Source organism: Mus caroli, chromosome 8, assembly GCF_900094665.2.
Source record: "Mus caroli chromosome 8, CAROLI_EIJ_v1.1, whole genome shotgun sequence".
Taxonomy (NCBI): Eukaryota; Metazoa; Chordata; class Mammalia; order Rodentia; family Muridae; genus Mus; species Mus caroli.
In genome coordinates this window covers 98,122,755-98,141,630 of record NC_034577.1, presented here as the reverse complement: position 1 = coordinate 98,141,630, position 18,876 = coordinate 98,122,755, and the positions used below count along the sequence as shown (strand labels likewise).

General features: G+C 44.1%; 1 protein-coding gene and 1 pseudogene across 1 annotated transcript in view; one reads left to right on the top strand and one right to left on the bottom strand.

The window, feature by feature from the left end:
* The window catches only part of Sntb2 (syntrophin beta 2), a 79,688-nt gene that overhangs the window by 3,313 nt on the left and 57,499 nt on the right, over positions 1-18,876 (bottom strand). Inside the window, exons 4-6 of the mRNA XM_021170744.1 lie at positions 13,178-13,320; positions 9,177-9,373; positions 1,076-1,260 (exon numbers count right to left, since the gene is read on the bottom strand). Of these exons, the coding sequence (XP_021026403.1) occupies positions 1,076-1,260; positions 9,177-9,373; positions 13,178-13,320 (525 nt within the window). The remainder of the gene's footprint in view (positions 1-1,075; positions 1,261-9,176; positions 9,374-13,177; positions 13,321-18,876) is intronic.
* Positions 1,430-1,542, top strand: LOC115031887 (annotated as a pseudogene).

The following is an 18,876-nucleotide window of genomic DNA, read 5'->3' as shown; positions in this document are numbered from 1 at the left end:
AAATACCTAATTTTAAAAAAATAGTAAAAAAAAAAAAAGCAATCTTGCCCGGCATGGTGGCGCACACCTTTAATCCCAGCACTTGGGAGGCAGAGGCAGGCGGATTTCTGAGTTCGTGGCCAGCCTGGTCTACAGAGTGAGTACCAGGACAGCCTGGGCTACACAGAGAAACCCTGTCTTGAGAAAAAAAAAAAAAAAAAGCAATCTCATAAAGCCTAGGCAAACCTAGAGCTTATTCATAGCAGTAGATAACCCTGAATTCCTGAACTGCCCACCTGAATCTTCAAGTGCCATCATGCCCAGATGTGTGTGGTACAGGGGATCAAACAAAGGGCTTTGTGCACACTGGGCAAGCAGTCTACTAACTGAGCTACATTTCACACTTGAATTATAATTATGAATTTATGTGTGTATGTGTGTGCACATGAGTACCAAGTATGAGTACCATATGTGTGTGTGTGTGCGTGCGTGTATGTGCACATGAATACCAAAGGACAGCTTATGGAAATTGGTTCTCTCTTGGAGAGTCCCTTGTAGATCTTGAGGTTTGGTGGTGATAGCCTTTACTTGGTGACCCTTCTCTATGGCTCTCTTCATGGTCTTTTTTGAGACAGAGCCTCTCACTGGCCTGGAACTTGCCACAAAAGCTAGGCTAGATGGTCAACAAGGTCCAGGGATCTATATCCTGGCCTCCCTGAGGCTGGGATTACAAATGTGTGCTACACAGCCAGCTTTTTTAACATAGATTTTTCTGGAGGGGGATTGAACTCAGGTCCTCATGCATGTAGAGCAAACACTTTACTATCTCCCAGCTCGCAGGTAACACTTAAAAACCTAAACGGAATGTCAAGTGTTAGGCCCTAACTTCCTACATGGAGGCAAAGAGCAGTGAAGGCTGGGGATGGACGGAGCTCAGGGGTAAAGCTCCTGCCCAGCACACAGAGCCTTCAATTCACTAACTCAGATTCACAATAAAGGAACATAAGCAAGCCAACCAAGCAGAAGCCACGTGAGAGACAGGACGCTAGTGCAGACACCCCTGTCACTGTGCTCGTGGTTTCAGACCCATTCTCACCAGTTCTCCCTCAGGGCCACCAAAATCCAAATAGAGATTTCTGATTCCATCATCAGCAGACATCTTCAGCCGTTCAAAGGGATAGCGGTACAATATGCTGCTGGCGCCTCCATTGTCTCTGGTGATAGTGAACCCGTGTTCATAGTGGACAGTGAACCTTACCTCTTGGCCACTTAAGCTGCAGCCTGTCAAAGACAAGAAAAACTCATATATAATAAATAAAGATCCTATTTTAGTTATCAAGTAGAGAAGGATTCTTCTGGTTTCAGACAAGAAAAACAATCTTTTCTTGAGAATATATGAGGCCTAAGCTGCTTAAAATTTCCTAAAATAAGATTTTAAAAAGATTTATTATTCTGCACCTACTTTGACAGACAAATACTAAAATTGGAACAAATCAGGGAAGATTAGCATGCTCTTGTGCAAGGATGACACGGAAATTCATGGAACAGCGGATTCATATTTTACAAAGGCCTGTTACGATTTTCATTTAGACAATGTCCAGTGTATCCAGTTGGTAGGTAATTATGTACTCCCCCGATCTTCCTGCTTATCTGTTGGATTACAAGCACGGGCTACAAAGCCAGGCTGAGTTTTCTTTGTAACACAAGATCTTTCTGTGTAGACTTGGATGGCCTGGAACTTGATACGGAGACCAGGCTGACCTGCACTCAGAGATCCACCTGTCTCTGCCTCTGGAATGCAGGGATTAAAGGCATGTGTCACCACACCTGGTATTATTCTTAATTACATGCATATACATCTGTGTCAGGGGTATGCACATGTGAGACCAGAGTGCTGCTGTTGGAGCTGGAGTTACAGTTGGTTGTGAGTTACCTGACATGGGCACTGAGAATCAAACTTGAGTCCTTTGCACAGGCTCCATCCCACTAAGAGTACTAGGGCCCAAGTCAGCATCCTGACTGAAATGAGGTAAGATACAGCCTAACTCTCTTCAACTTCTGTCTCTGTTCAACTGGATAACAACTGTATGCAGTAAGGTGGAGACAAAGGGGCATTCTCTTCTCTCAAAGACTTTATAAATCTCTAACCAGTTGATAAACTGGCTAAGCAGTTCAGAGCACCGATTGCTTTACCGGAGGTCATGAGTTCAAATCCCAGGAGCCACTTGATGGCTCACATCGATCCATAATGAGAAGAAATAAAGAACCGGAGCAAGAGGGGGAAAAATCTCTAACCATATGAGATAGAATATATGAAACAAGATGACACTCAAAACTGAGCTAAGGCTGAAGTCAGAAAAAGGTGTCTAGGATGGGAATTCAGAAAAACCCTAAAGAAAAGATAAAACTAGCCGGGAGGGGCTAGTGCATGCCTTTAATCCTGGTGCTTGGGAGGCAGAGGCCAGCCTGGACTACAGAGCCTGCACAAGAAGGAAGAAGCAAAGGCAAAGATACCCTTCTGAGTTGCAACATGCTTCGGTTGGGATCTGGGAAGGAGAGATTATCAATCAAAAGTTTATGCTCCATAAGAGTCATGAGGTGGCTGCTGTTCAAAGAATACAACTGGGGCTGCAGTGTAGCATGCTCACCTAGGAATTAGGCCTAGGTTTAATCCCGGTACCACAGAAAACAGAACAAACACTGCTAGCACACACACACACACACACCACCCCAACAAAGCTGGCTGCAAGATGACTCAGTGGGTAAATGGTGCTTACTTCCAGGCCTATTCCATCCCTGGACCCACACGATGGAAGGGAGAGGGCAGACTCACAAACTGTCCTCTGACCTCTCTCACTCTCAGGAACTAACGTAAATTTAAATTCTCAATCAAACAAAGATACATCTAAATCAAAACAGAAACGCTGCCCACTGGGTGTGGGCACATACGCCTGTAATCTCAACACTGAGCTAAGTGGGGGAGGTTGGAGAGTCAATAATCTAAGGCTAGCGTGGGCTCCAGAGCGACACTTAAAGATCAGAGCTGAGCTGTGCTTCTCTGTTTTAACAAGAAAGGCTCCTGAGGCAGTCATCACATGTAGCTGACACACTCTCTCACTGGATGAGTTCATGCAGCTGTATGTTAGCAAACCAGGAAGGTGAGAAACAGATAAAAAGTGGTGGTGTCCTCTCTGTGCCATGTGAAGTGAATGTTGGACAACAGACCATTAGGTATTCTCAGGAAAGGAACCGAGTGGCCAAGGAGCAAACATTGGCGAAATCAGCACTATCTCTACATGAATGGCTGAGGGGTGGGATGGGTGGGTAACAGCCATACCCTAACCAAGACACCCACAGTATGGTCCTACTAACATCTCTGAAGCCAGAGTGTAGTGAGGGGACTGGGGTCTAAAGGGTTAGCTCTAATCTAGTTCAAGATGGCTCAGGTTCTTCCAGTCCTGGCTGTGGACAGGCAGGAAGTCACAGTCAGGAAAGGGAAGCCATCAACCCCACACCAGGCTTGTGTGAGAGTCTTCCCACATGGCAGGAGAGCACTGAGCTACACTCCCAGGCCCCGAGATCCCCACATGTTCTATTTGAATGGTGTTGCCTTAGGAGGGAAGGAGGCAAAGCAAACTGCACATGAGAAACTTTTGAAAACCAGAATCTTGTTTATGGTTATGGCAACCTTGAAAAGGAGCAGGGAAGATCATACTGAGTATGTTTATGTCTAGACACTGGGTACTTATCTATTTTGTGGTATGTGTGCCTTGCACACACACATATGCAAGCCACAGCGGGCATGTGCAAGTTCCAGGCCAAGAATTGGAAGTGGTTCCCTCACTCTGCCAAGTGGCTAAAGGGATGGAATTCAGGCTGTCGACGGTCCTCACACGCACACTGAGCCATCCAGCCCTAGTTTATTTTATACTTTTTGTTTTATTTATTTTTATGTGGATGAGTATTTTGTCTGCATTTATGTCCCTGTATCACATGCAGGCCTGGTTCCCAGAAGGCCACATTGGATCCTCTGGAATTAGGTAGCTGGGAGCTTCCATGTGGAGACTAGGAATTGAACCTATCTCTTTTAGAAGAGCAGCCACTGAGCCATATCTCTAGCCCCTTATTTTACTTTAGTCTCAGTGTAGCTCAGGCTGGCCTGAGTAGCCAAGAATGACCTTGCACTTCAGGTGTCCTGTGTCCACCTCTCAAATACTGTGTCCTAGTTAGCGTCAGCTGTCAATCTGACAGTCTAGAGTCATCTGAGGGAGTCTCAATTAAGGGATTACCCAGATCAGATTGTTCTGTGACCATGTCTGTGAGGGCCATAACTGACGACTGGTGTGAGAGGTTCCAGGCTATGTAAGAAAGCCAGCTGAGCCTGAACCTGGGAGCAAGCCAGCAAGCCTACAGCAGTATTCCCTAGTTCTCCCCTTGGGCTCCTGTGCTGACCTCTCAGTGACGGATTGTGATCTACAAGTATAAGCCAAGTAAGTCCTTTCTTCCCCCAAAGTTGCTTGTGGTCAGGGTTTTTGTTGTTGTTGTTGTTTTTCTAGACAGGGTTTCTCTGTATAGCCCTGGCTGTCCTCGAACTCACAAATCCACCTGCCTCTGCCTCCTGAGTGCTGGGATTAAAGGTGTGCGCCACCAACCCCCGCTGTAGTCAGGGTTTTTATCACAGCAACAGAAAGGAAACTAGAACATGCTGGGATTACAGTCGTATACCATCAGATCTGGCCTAGGTGGTGCTGAGGTGGTGCCGGGTCCTCATGCATAGCTGATAAACATTTGACAACTCTACCTTCAGTTACCAGCATTAACCGCTTAAGAAATAAATACTCAACTTCCTCTAACCACTCCTTTTTCTTTTCCTCTCCACAGCATACTTTTTTTTTTTTTCTCTCAAGACAGGATTTCTCTGTATAGCCTTGGCTGTCCTGGAACTCATTCTGTAGACCAGGCTGGCCTCAAACTCAGAAATCCACCTGCCTCTGCCTCCTGAGTGCTGGGATTAAAGGTGTGTGCCACCACACCCGGCTTACAGCGCACTTCTTGAAAGAACTGCCCGCACCCATGGCCTCTGCAGTCTGCTCCTCTCTCTCGTCACATTTTTCCATGTCTCTCCGAGAGGACACCAATTATATCTCCAAGTTGCTAAATCCAACCAAATGATACCACAGGTTGGTTATCTACCCTGTCTCTATTTGCATCACTGGTTAGGAAAACCTATCTCAGAAAACAAAATGAAACAATTTTAGTTTTTTTTTTTTTTTTTTTTTTAAAGATTTATTTATTTATTATATGTAAGTACACTGTAGCTGTCTTCAGACACTCCAGAAGAGGGCACCAGATCTCGTTAAGGATGGTTGTGAGCCACCATGTGGTTGCTGGGATTTGAACTCTGGACCTTCGGAAGAGCAGTCGGGTGCTCTTACCCACTGAGCCATCTCACCAGCCCAACAATTTTAGTTTTAAAAAACAACAACAACAAAAAAGATGTTGTGGGGCAAGGGAGATGGCGAAGTTGGTAAAAAGCATGGGCTCCTGCTTTACACCCCAGCTCCCATATAAAACACCAGGTGTGGGCTGGGCGTGGTGGAGCACACCTTTAGTCCCAGTACTTCTGAGGCCAGCCTGGTCTACACAGAGAAACTCTGTTTTGAAAAAAACAACAAAGAAAAAGAAAAACAAAACAAAACAACAACAACAAAAAACTAAACCAAAAGACAATAGTACAAAACCTAACTCCCTTCCCCCACCCCCTCCAAAGCCAGTGTGGTGCTGCACATCTGTAATCTCGGTGCTGGGGAGGGGAGAGGCAGATTCTTAGGCCTTGATGCCCAGCCAGCAGAGCCTAAAAGATGGGCCCACAATGCACTGACAGCTTCTATCTCCAAAGCAAACAAGTCACCAAGACCTCTCAGCAGTTAGGAGGATTTGCTACCAAGCCTGAAGACTTGAGCCCTGGCACTCACAAGGAAGAGGAGAACCAGCCCCTGCATGTGACCCCCATACATGGCATACACAGGACATAAATGTAACAAAAATTAAAAGTAAATCAAAGAGGGTAGCTATTGAGGAACACAATCCTGGTTGACCCATGACTTCCATAGACCCGTACATATACACAGCCAACACAAATAATAAATTAAAAACACTGTAAACCAGAAGAGGGACTGTGATGGCTAGTTTTATGTCAACTTGATACAAATTAGTCATCAGAAAGGAAGAAGTCTCAATTGAGAAAATGTCTGCATAAGATCAGACCTAGAGAAGCAGTTTCTTAACTAGTGATTGCTGGGGGAGGGGCCACTGCTGGGCTGGTGGTCCTGGACTCTATAAAAAAGCAGGCTAAACAAGCCACGGAGAGTGAGCCCATGAGCATCCTCTTACATGCCCTCTGCATCAGCTCCTGCTCCAGGTTCCTGCCCTGCATGAGTGCCTGCCTTCACTGGTCTCAGTGATAAACTGTTCTATGGAACTGTGAGTGAAATCCCTTCTTCCCCAAGTTGTTTTGGTCATGACGTCTCATCACAGCAATAGTAACGCTAAGACAGGGACGATGGGGAGAGAAGAGGAACAGTGTGGGAAGAGAGAGTGATGGTGGATGAACAGGGATGTTTGTGCATGAAAATGTCATGGTGACTGGAGGGGGGTCCATCTCAGGGCCTACAGGACTCCAGTCCCAAGTGATCCAACCCTCTTCTGGCCTCCATGGGCACGGCATCCATGTGGTGCACACACATAATGAAATCAATATTATGTTAGCTAGAAAATTAAAACAATTTAGTTTTGGTAAACTTCACAAAGCACTGCTAACGTCTATCTAATGCACACCAGCCAACAGTAACACCATTTCTCTGATACCTCTTTCTTTTGCTTCCATGACACTCACCATCCCCACAATTTGGTTTTCATTCCTATGTCTTACACTCATAAGTGGAAGGGAACATTGTTTTTTTCACATCACAGGACATTACAGAATAGAAAGACACACTACGTTAACATACTAAAGCCAGGAGTCAATCGGGGTTACACTGAAATGAATGTCAATCATATTACATATTACCTATTTTGTATTTTTGTGTGCATGCACAGGTTACCTGTGTGTAGAGACCTTATGAATTGGTCCTCCTCAGGTGCTATCCACTTTATGTTTTGGAAACAGGGTCTCTCGTTGGTCTGGGCTCACCGATTTGGCTAGACTGGCTGGCCAGTGAGTCCTAGGGATCCCTGCCTTGACCTGCCCAGCACTGGAAGTACACACATGAGCCAGTGCAGCTGGATGTCTACATGGGTTCTGGTAACTGAACTTGGGCCTTCATGTTGTGTGGCAAGCACTTTACCTTCCCAGCCCATGCCTGTTTGTTTATTCTTTCTGTAGTGCTGAAGCCCGAATCCCAGGCCTCTCCATGGCGCTACTGAGCTCTGCTTCCCATCTCCCAGTCTGTATTTCTTAAAATCAAAGACTGGTGTTGAGAGACCTCCTAATAATGTTTTCTACAAATCCTGCTTCTACTACTCTGGGTTCAGTTGTTTAGTTATTTTGTAGTTTTAAGTGGTTTCAATGTTTCTGGAGAGTCCTTTGATCTGACCCTATAGCACAGCAGGAGACAGATCAGAGCAAGAGGGGGAGGAAAGGAGGGAGGGGAGACACACACACATACACACACATCACATGGGGTGGGGGGTGGGGAGAGAGAAAGAGAGACAGACAGACAGACAGTCACTCTGATTGACTCAGGCTTTTTGAGCATTATAGGACAACTTTGAAGGGAGTAGGCCCCAGAAATTGACAACGAAGGTGACTATTTTATTACTAGAAGAAAACACCAGGAATTTATGCTCATTGGTAAGCAGAAACTTTTAAAAACAACAAATTATGAACGGCTGGGGTAGCATCCCTGGTCAATGGTGTAAGAAAAAACCGCCTTATTAGTCTCTCCACAAACTAACTACAGAGAACAACAGGATGGCGTTCTGTCCTCTGCTCACAACTCTCGGGTCAGGGACAGGGAGTAGGTCCTATTTACTTTACCTCTATCACTATAAAGCCTAGCTCTTGGTAAATAGTGCTCAGCAACTATCTGTTGACTTAATGAATGAAGGGGACCGATACTGTCTGTCCTTCAGGTATTTAATCCGGTGAGGAGTATGAGTCATCTGGAGAGGGAAGGAGGGGCTTAAGGCACTGGCTGTATATAAATAAGACCGCAATTCAAATCCCAGCCACACTGACCCTTGTTTCATGAAACGGAAGGGCAAACTGGAATACCTGTATGTTTACAGAGTGTCTATGAAACACCAAGTTCATAATGTCTAGCCACCAGGGGGAACAAAGCAACCAGCAGGAACTCGCCACTAGAGGGAGTGCCCAGAGTGGAAATGAGGCAACCAACTCCTGAATGTTGGACATTTTCAAGCTTTTGAAGAGAAACTCCTACTCCATACTCGTTATTTTCCACAGCCACAAACTGCCAGATACTTGTATTTAAGGACGTATGGATGGCCTTAAGTACCAAATCTTCTTAACTGTAGTCAGTGCATCTAATTCTTATTGCCTGGGTTCTTATACTATTAAATGTAGATTACAATGATACACAGAGAAAAAGCCACGTGGTAGTATGGTGGCCAGTGCTACGTGGCAGGCGTGGGAAAGGTCTGGTACTGATTTCCTCCACCACCACTTCAGCTACCATGTTTTAATAGCTTACAATTGGCATGCAAAAACAAGGGTTTTACTTTACAGCTGAGTAACTTCACCTAATTACTATTAGGGGGCAGGAGAGATGGTTTATAGCTTTTAAAGGTTCATCCTTTGGTTTTCTAAAGGATTCCAGTTTGATTCTCAGCACCCACAAAAGCAAATTCTGTTTCACTGCACACTCATGGCATGCACACACAAGGAAATGTGCACACACTGATAAAGATAAGGCTTGAAAAAACTAATAATTATGGTTAGAATCCAGGGCAGGAATGAGAGTGCACACCTGTGACCCCAGCACTGGGGAGATGGAGGCAGGGGATCAAGAGTGCCAGGCTGGGCTCTGTCAAAAACAAGCAGGAAGGAAGGAAGTTAGGAAGGAGGGAGGGAGAGAGAGAGAGGGTGAGAGGAAGAGGGAGGGAAGAAGGGAGGGGAAAAAGAGAGAAAGAGAGAGAGAGAGGGAGGGAGGAAGGCCAAACAAAAGTATCTCTACCTAGGGAGACTTCCTTGATCAGCTCAGCAGCAGCATGGCAGCCCTGAACAAGTATTCGGGTCCAGGTCGACAAATCCCGATGAGTTTCAACCCTGAAGAGATGCATCTCAATGCCCTGCCGAGAGCCCGTCCTGGTAGCAAAGGTAAGGTCAGATCCAAGGGAGGGTGACCGACATCCAGAACCTGAATGAACCAACCTAGGACCACAAATACAACAGAAAGCTAAGGTGATCATTACCTTCAGCAGTTTTTGGATGAATGCATTTCAAAGCCAAATTATGATATATTTTTTAAAGATTTATTTATTTATTTTATGCATATGAGTACACCACCATTGCTCTCTTCAGACACACCAGAAGAGGGCACCAGACCTCATTACAGATGGTTGTGAGCCAACATGTGGTTGCTAGGAATTGAACTCAGGACCTCTGGAAGAGCAGTCAGTGAGTCATCTCTCCAGCCCCAAATTATGATATTTTGATATCCTTTAATCTGATAGAATAATCCCTGGTGTCACAGGAGGCAGAATATTACTTACTGTCTTCATAAAGAAAATACCTACCAACAGAAAAAGAGATGCAGAAAATTCTTCCGGGGGCTAGAGAGATGACTCAGGTTAAGAACACCTGCTACTCTTCCAGAGGACCTGTGTTTGATAGATGGCAGTTCAAAACCATCTCCTATACCCTCTTTTGTCTTCCATAGGTACCAGGCACACACACGACTCACAGACATACATAGAGGCAAAACATTCATTTACAGAAAAAAATGCTTAATTTCAGGCCAGCCTAAAACAAATCAAAACACCACACACAAAACAAACAATGGCACGTCCCATTCAGTGAACTAGGAGAGGAAGTCACATGATCAGCTATCACATGGATGAACTTTGAGGATTTTATATCAAATGAAATGAGCATCACAAAAAATCCAAAACATGCATGCTCTCCTTATATGCAGCATCGAAACCTTATCCGGATTTATAATTTCCCTTGAAAAACAGATTTTTATTACAGGCAACAATTATCACCAGTGTTTTCCTTAGGTGACAGATCACTTCAGTCATTTTAGACACAGACCTGAGCATGGTGGGCTATTAATCAGCCCCTCCTCCAAGGCGAAACTGAAGTTCATGAGGAGCAGCTGGAGCTCAGCTCAGGACTCAGTAACACCAGCCCTTTTCCTTGCAGCACGGCTCACCAGATCATACTTCAGAATGAAGCACAAGCAATTTCTCAGCTTAATAATTCATATTTCATCATGTAGAATTTTAAAAAGATGAATAAAGCTGATAATTTGTGCTCTGTGTGTGTGTGTGTGTATGTGTGTGTGTGTGTGTGTGAGAGAGAGAGAGAGAGAGAGGAGCGAGCTTGTGTCTGTGTGTACCTGAACTTATGTGGAGGGACATCAGGTGTTCTGTTCTATGACCTTATTCCCTTGATACAGGATCTCCTACTGCACCTAGAGTTAGTTTATGGCCAGAAAGTCCTAGCAATCCTCCTGTCTCATCCTTCTATAGCATGGGGGCTACAGGCTTCCTCTCTGGGTGCTGGGATCTGAGCTCATGTGTGCTCACAACAAGCACTCTCACCACTTGAGCATCCCCCTCTGCCCCCAAACTGAATTCTTACTACTTCAGTAATAATAATAATAATAAAGTTCAACTGGCTCCCCACACCCAAAATCCATTTGGGGGAAAACAACGTGTTCTGTGCATGTGACAGATCACCAATTGCCCTGAAACAGGTAAAGGTATCAGTATTTTAACTTACCCTCAGGACAACTGTCAGCACAGTGAAAACCACAAGCAACATTTTTAGTATTATTGGGAGATACATTTAAACTTACAGACTTGCCTATGGAGTTACCTCTGAGAGCCAACCGTGTTACTAAACATGCTGTAGACGTTACATGCCAGGTGCACATGAGCTAGCTCAGAAAGAGTTAAGTTTTACATTTACTCTACACATGATCCACCTAAGAGGGAGCACAGAGGAAAGTACCACATTCAGTCTGATTGCTAATCCCACACTAGACATTACAAAATATCAAGTCTAGGGGGATATTTTCCTCTTAGATTTGATTTTGAAATATTTGGCAGAGAGGATCTAATTCAAACCAGCTGCTGGATTTGGGGAACAGCCATTGGTTAGAACACACTGCCAAATGTCCCCCACCCCCACTTTTGTGGGGAGGCCAGATGAGCTCATGCAAAGATGAGCTTTAACAGTTTTGGCCACCATATTAGTCTCATAAGCTCAATCCTACCATGTCCACATGGTACAGTAGCCATGGCTCTCCCAGTCAAAGGCAGCAGGACATCCATGTCTTTCCACCCATGCTGTGTGCCTAGCTTTGATCTTAGGGAAGATCTAAAATAAAAATTCCCTTCAACACCTCTAGGCATTACTTAATTCCTCACTGGCCAAAAATGTTGTGTATTGAGAGAAAAAGGGGGGGGGGAAGGGAGAGTTGATTCCTAAGATCTAAATATGTAATCCAAATAAACTTACTGTAGCTCCTGTTAATTTACACCACTCTAACATTACTTGATCTTAAGTTTGAAGCATAGTTACTTTTTTTTTTTTTTTTTTTGAGACAGGGTTTCTCTGTATAGCTCTGGCTGTCCTGGAACTCACTTTGTAGACCAGGCTGGCCTCGAACTCAGAAATCTGTCTGCCTCTGCCTCCTGGGTGCTGGAATTAAAGGTGTGTGCCACCACCTAAGCTCAGGCTTTGTGAGGAGCACAGGAATCAAGCACAGTGGGACATTCTAAGATGAAGTCATAGTTTTTGATGTCAAGAGAGCCTTATTTCAGTGAAGGCATGGAAACCCAGTCTTCTATAAGATGCGTCTCCTCTGCGGGTAGGGAGGGATGAGGGTGACTACACCATCTCAGCTCTGAAGGCCAGGAGATGCTGTAGCTCTGTGGTGGCTGAGGAGCTCCAGCTCTGAATGAGAGAAACTCTAGTAAAGCTACTGACACTTTAAACTCTGTTTTCATGAAAAGAACGAGACCATGCCTCACACTGACAATACATCTTTACTCCCAGTACTTGGAAGGCAGAGGCAGGTGGATCTCTATGCGTTCTTGGCTACCCAGGCCACATACTGAGTTTTAGGCCAGCTAGGACTACACAGTGAAAGCCTGTCAGAAAAAAAAAATAATAAATTTATGATGATGATGATGATGTTCAAAACAGGAAACTTGCAGTGCTCTCTATGGGGCACAGGTGATGGTTCCATCCCTTCCCTCTCTCAGTACCAAGTACTTTCTCTGAGTAGCCCTCACCTGCTTTAATGAAACCAGATTATCATCCACTTGTTCTTTCTGCAAATGACAGCTCATGCTCAGTACTGAACAGACTTCTCATAGACTCTGGTTTACTGCACTGAGAGAAACTTCGAAATGATTTCTGAATCCACAGCTTGTGGGGCTTTTCAGGTACACCAACAGCTGACTCTTTAGCAACCAAGTAAACTTTGGATGTGCTTGTAGTTGTGGCTGCTATCTCTTAAGACATCCCAGATGTACACTTCCCAATTGTTCTCCTCCCACTCCCTGCATCTGGGACGTGGGGAAGATTCCTTGGCTCCAGACAAAGCCATGCTCACTTCTATGTGCTCCTTTGCTGCAAGGACACTTTGGCTGAGTTGAGCAGTTATCCACTGTACCACATTCTGGTTTAAATGATTTCATCACTTACTCAAAAGGCTGCTGCAATTTCAGTGGTTTTTAGTCACAGTCAATAATAAAAAACAAAACAAAGCCACCCCAAACCCCTTATTATCTCCATGACTAAGCAAGCATTCACACACACACACACACACACACACACACACACACACATACACCATGAGTAACTGAAACAATTTACCCAGTAAGTTGGGGAAACAAACCATTGTCTATACCAGCTTCTCCAGTGCTATCTTAGGTATTAAAGGCAGCAACATTCACTTTATCCTTCATAGACTCAGAGTATTTTTTGCTTTTGTCTTACCTTGTGGCAACAAGAGGGTAGCTATGACACGGTGATGCCCAGGCATCTCTTGTCCAAGGCATGCAGTCATAAAGTAGCAAGTCCTTCTCAGTCACAGCCATGAGAACAGGCCTCCACTGCTGTCGCCCACCATCCAGCTTTGCCTGTCACAGTGGTGAGAGACGGAATCAGAGCCAACTATAAGTTTCTTGCAGAAGTGACCTGGGCGCAGGCCTAACACTGGGGGCCTTTGCTTCCCTCCCTAACAGACTTGAGATACGAGATGATCCCTATGAGTTTTCTCCCACAGGTCAGGAGGCATGAAGTGGTGTTTGAAAAGCTCACTCCTAACAGGTCAGACGCATCATCTAGTGAAATGGCCATTCTACCCCATTCTATAACAACTGAGCAGCACCAATTAATATACAGTTATGTTCTAAAGGATAAAAGTTTCCACATGTCTAATGTATGGTATCTTTTAAAAAACCGGGTGGAAATTCATGTATTCTATTGCAGAATCTATACATCAATGTTTTGATTAAAATCTACACTAAAGAAGCCGAGTGAGGGCTGGAGAGATGGCTCAGTGGTTAAGAGCACTGACTGCTCTTCTGAAGGTCAAATCCCAGCAACCCCATGGTGGCTCACAACCATCCGTAATGAGATCTGATGCCCTCTTCTTGTACATCTGAAGACAGCTACAGTGTACTTAGATATAATAATAAATAAACCTTAAAAAAAAAAAAAAAGCCGAGTGAGGTGTGTTACGTGCCTGTAACCTTACCACTCAGGAGGCTGAGGCAGCTAGATCTCTACGAATTCATGTCCAGCCTAAGTTATATAGTGAGACTTTGCCTCAAGAAACAAAAGATCTTACTTACACTTAAAAACCACATTGTACATTGTCATCTAACACACAAAATGTGTATTGATACTTTAAATATCTTAGAAGACATTCCAAAATAACACACTCTGTATATCACAGAAAATTTATTTATTTATTTATTTGTTTATTTGGTTTTGAGACAGGGTTTCTCTGTGTAGCCCTGGCTGTCCTGGAACTCACTCTGTAGACCAGGCTGGCCTTGAACTCAGAAATCTGCCTGCCTCTGCTTTCCAAGTGCTGGGATTAAAGGTATGCGCCACCAACACCTGGCTCCACTGAAGCCTTTTCAAGTGTCGTGCATATGTCTATATTCCAGCTGGCTAGGGTAGGGGCTCAAAAACCCAGCTTTATAAGAAGTAGGACTTGGGGGCTGGTGAGATGGCTCAGCAGGTAAGATGTCTCTAAGAGCACCCTTCTGCTCTTCTGAAGGTCCTGAGTTCAAATCCCAACAACCACATGGTGGCTCACAGCCATCCTTAACAAGATCTGACTCCCTCTTCTGGTGTGTCTGAGGACAGCTACAGTGTACTTACATATAATAAATAAATAAANTGTCCTGGAACTCACTCTGTAGACCAGGCTGGCCTTGAACTCAGAAATCTGCCTGCCTCTGCCTCCCAAGTGCTGGGATTAAAGGTGTGCACCACCACTGCCTGGCATGTTACAGAAAATTATAACCTATTTCTTTTAAATGTTTACCATGATCAATGAGATGGTTCGTCACTTAAACAGTGCTCGCTATATAAACCTGATAACCTGATTTTGACCCTTGGAGCTCATGGTACATAGAAAAAACTGACTCGCAAAACTTTTCCTCTGACCTCTCCACGCCTTCACTGGGCTCATATACACACAAATCAAACGCACACGCAATAATAAGTAAAGGATGGCCATAATGGAGATTGTCTTTCCGACACTCTGATTTGAACATGGCACCTCATTCTAGGCAATGGCTACACTGTTGAACTATGTCCCCAGCGCTACACTGTGTTCTGGAAAACATAAAAGCCAGAGTTCTCCAGTGTATTTAGGAAGCACAGGCTTTGGCTTCAAATATACACGTGTTTATCTGCACAAAGCTGTTTTCCAGGAAGACAGCCACCTACTACTTATTCACACGGCAAGGTCCAGGGCCAAAATGGAAAAGACTCTTCTAGAAAAGCCCTGTCACCATCAAAAGCTTCACCCTCGGAGCCCTCCAGGTTCCCTGACTGCCGCCAGGAGAACTCACGTTGGTGAATAACTTGCCTCTGTGAAAGCTGTCACTTTTGTTATTGTTGTTTTTTACTTTCTTTAAGACTTTGAAGGGGACTGGAGAGATGCTCTAGTGGTTGAGAGCACTGGCCACACTTCTAGAGGACCTGAGTTTTACTGTGGCAGCTCACAACTGTCTTGTAGCTCCAGTTCCACAGGATTAAAAACTGCCCTCCTTCTGGCCTTTATTGGCACTAGTTATTCAGGTGGTACAAAGACATGCATGTAGGCAAAAACATCCAAACACATTTAAAAAAAAAAAAAGGACTTCTGCAAGTAATTTAGTTGTGGCAGAATACTTTTTTGTGTGTGTTTGTTTGTTTGTTTTTTTTCGAGACAGGGTTTCTCTGTGTAGCCCTGGTTGTCCTGGAACTCACTTTGTAGACCAGGCTGGCCTCGAACTCAGAAATCTGCCTGCCTCTGCTTCCCGAGTGCTGGGATTAAAGGTGTGTGCCACTACGCCCGGCGTGGCAGAATACTTTAAACACACACTTCAAATCTGAAAAAGCCTAAGGCATTTGGTTCTGAGTTGTAACTTTGGTTTGGTTTTGTTTGAGTCAGGATGGGGTCTCTCTATGTAGCCCTGGAACTCACCAGGTACACTAAACTGGCCTCAGCCTCTCACGAACCACCACGCCTGACATGTACTAAAAACATTTAACTCAGGGTCTCTGATTCTTCTGAGACAGGGTCTCACTTTGTAGTTCTGGCTGGCCTTGAACTCACAGACATCTCCTTATTTCTGCCTTCTGAGTGCTGGGATTAAAGGCATGCACCACCATACACTTCTGGGTTTCTTTTCTCTTAGTCAAAGCTGATTTCAGAAGCAGAAAATGAAGTCTAGCCTATGAGAAGACCAATGCACTCTAGTTTCCTAAGATTCTCATCTCTGACTAGTTGCAACCTGGTAGGAGAATACCAGTTATTAGGCATACTGGGCCATGTCTATAAGCTCAGCCAGCAGCTGAAAAGTGATGGCAGGAGGATTATACCAGCGATTAAAGGTCAGTTTGGGCTACACAGAAAGTTCAAGACCTACTAGAGCTATAGAAATCCTTCCTCTACAAAACAAACAGTGAGGGCCAGGAAGACGGCTTAGCAGGAAGAGGTGCTTGCTTCAACCCTACAGTTCAGTCTCCAAGACCCACAAAGGTAGATTCCCTTAAGATGGCCCCTGTCTTTCAAAAGAGAGATCCTTACTTTCTGGATCATAAAGCTTCTGAAGCAATTTCTAGATTACAGTACTAACCCTGTGTCCCAAGACTGCTATGGATAATATTCATATCCCAATAGGGAAGGCAACACCAATTTATCTCCCCAAAGAGTTAAAATGACACAAGGATTAATTTCCTCTACCTATGGTCTAAGGTAGTCCAAACTGGCCTCATACTTAGTTATGTAGTTAAGGATGACTTTGAACTTCTAATCCTAATTCTATCTCCAGAGTACCTCCAGGGCTATAGCCATCATCATGCTAAGTTTACATAGTATTGGAGTTCAAACCCAAAGCTAAGCAAACACTCCACCAACTGAGCTACATCCTGACTCCAATAATCTTACTTTAAAAAAAAAAAAAGATTTATTTATTTATTATATGTAAATACACTGTATTCAGACACACACCAGAAGAGAGCATCAGATCTCATTACAGATGGCTGTGAGCCACCATGTGGTTGCTGGGATTTGAACTCAGGACCTTTGGAAGAGCAGTCAGTGCTCTTGACCACTGAGCTATCTCTCCAGCCCCTAATAATCTTACTTTTTTTCGAGACAGGGTTTCTCTGTATAGCCCTGGCTGTCCTGGAACTCACTTTGTAGACCAGGCTGGCTTTGAACTCAGAAATCCACCTGCCTCTGCCTCCTGAGTGGGATTAAAGGCATGTGCCACCACACCCGGCTAATAATCTTACTTTTAAACATGAAATTTTCCACCAAATTACAAGAGAAAATTTGAAGTCTATATTAGATTATATACATTAAATGTGTTTCTTCCCAAAGAAGATACTTTAGGCCCTTAATATCAATAAGTAAGTAATGTCAATTTCCAGAGAGAGCTGGGGAGAAAACATTCTGCTTCATTTACAAGTTGTTAAAAGTGTTGGTTCTTGGGGTATAGAGACGGTGCAGTGGTTAGAGCACCTACTGCAATGCAAAAGACCTGTGTTCAGTTCTTAGCATCCACATGGCTACTCAGTCTGTAAAATTCCAGTTCTGGGGGATTTAACATATTCTTCTGACCTCCTTAGGCACCAGGTGCACATATATATACATGCAAAATATTCACATATTAAAAAAATATTAGAAGTGTTGATTCTTTGGCAATTTTAGATTTTTTATCTTTTTAGAGGCAGGGTCTTTTGGAGCCAGGTTGTCCTTAAACTCCCTAAGTAGCAAAGAAGGTCTTAAATTTCCTAATTTTCCTGTCAGGAAACCCATCAGGAACATGGGTTTGCAGATATGCCCAGATTATACAGTGCTGGGGACTTAGTTTTTGAAAAGTTCAGAAGTTTAAAAGGGAAAAGAAAAAAGCCGGGTGTGGTGGTGCATGCCTTTAGTTCCAGCACTTGGGAGGTAGGCGATTTCTGTGAGTTCAATGCTAGCTTGGTCTACAAAGTCCAGAACAGCCAGGACTATTTACTCTGAGAAATCTGTCTTGAAAAGTCAAACAAGAAAGAAAGAAAAGAGAGAAAAGAAAAGAAAAGAAAAGAAAAGAAAAGAAAAGAAAAGAAAAGAAAAGAAAAGAAAAGAAACAAAGAAGAGGAAGAGGAAGGAGGAGGAGGATTGCCAGCATCTAAAGTTGCACCAGGGGCAGCACTTGACCACTCACTAAACCCTAAGCTCAGGTTTTCAGCCCTGCCCCGGCTGACAGTGAGGGCTGCACTTCCATGTTGTATGTGCACTTGTCAGAACCTGGGCTCTAAGAGCTGTGCACTCCAGCACCCACTTAGGCCTTCTTGACTCTTCATTTTTCAGTTATGAACTAAACTGAATCTTGTTTAATGCCTTCTAAAATATCCCCCCCCCCCCCGGCATTGGAGATTAAACCAGAGGCCTTGTGTGTATCAGACAAGTGGAGTAGTATCTCCAACTCTATAATTTATACATTTTAAGTTCTTCTAGTGCAGGAATATAAACAAGAGACTGTCGCCCCTAAGAACACTGCCAGTGCTCCACAGTAAGAGTAGAGAAATTGCGACCTCTGGGTCATATCCACCCTTCAACCTGTCTTTCTAAATTTTACTAAAATTTACTCTCTTGATGTCTGAGATTGATTGCTCGCTATTACAGCAGAGTCAAAGTATGTGGCTATGTTCTATTAACACAGACCCAGAATCCCATTTAAAGACTTACTTATTCTATTTGTGTGTGTGTGTGTGTGTGTGTGTGTGTGTGTAGATGGTACACAGAGGCCAGGAAAGGGTGTTAAAATTCCTTGGAACAGCAGTTACAGGGTTTTGTACAATGCTCAGCTTGTTATGTGGGTGCTGGTATCTGAATCTGGTCTTCATGATTGTACAGAAAATATTCTTAACCACTGAGACTCCTCCAGTCCCTTAACCCTAATCTTTTTTTTTTTTTT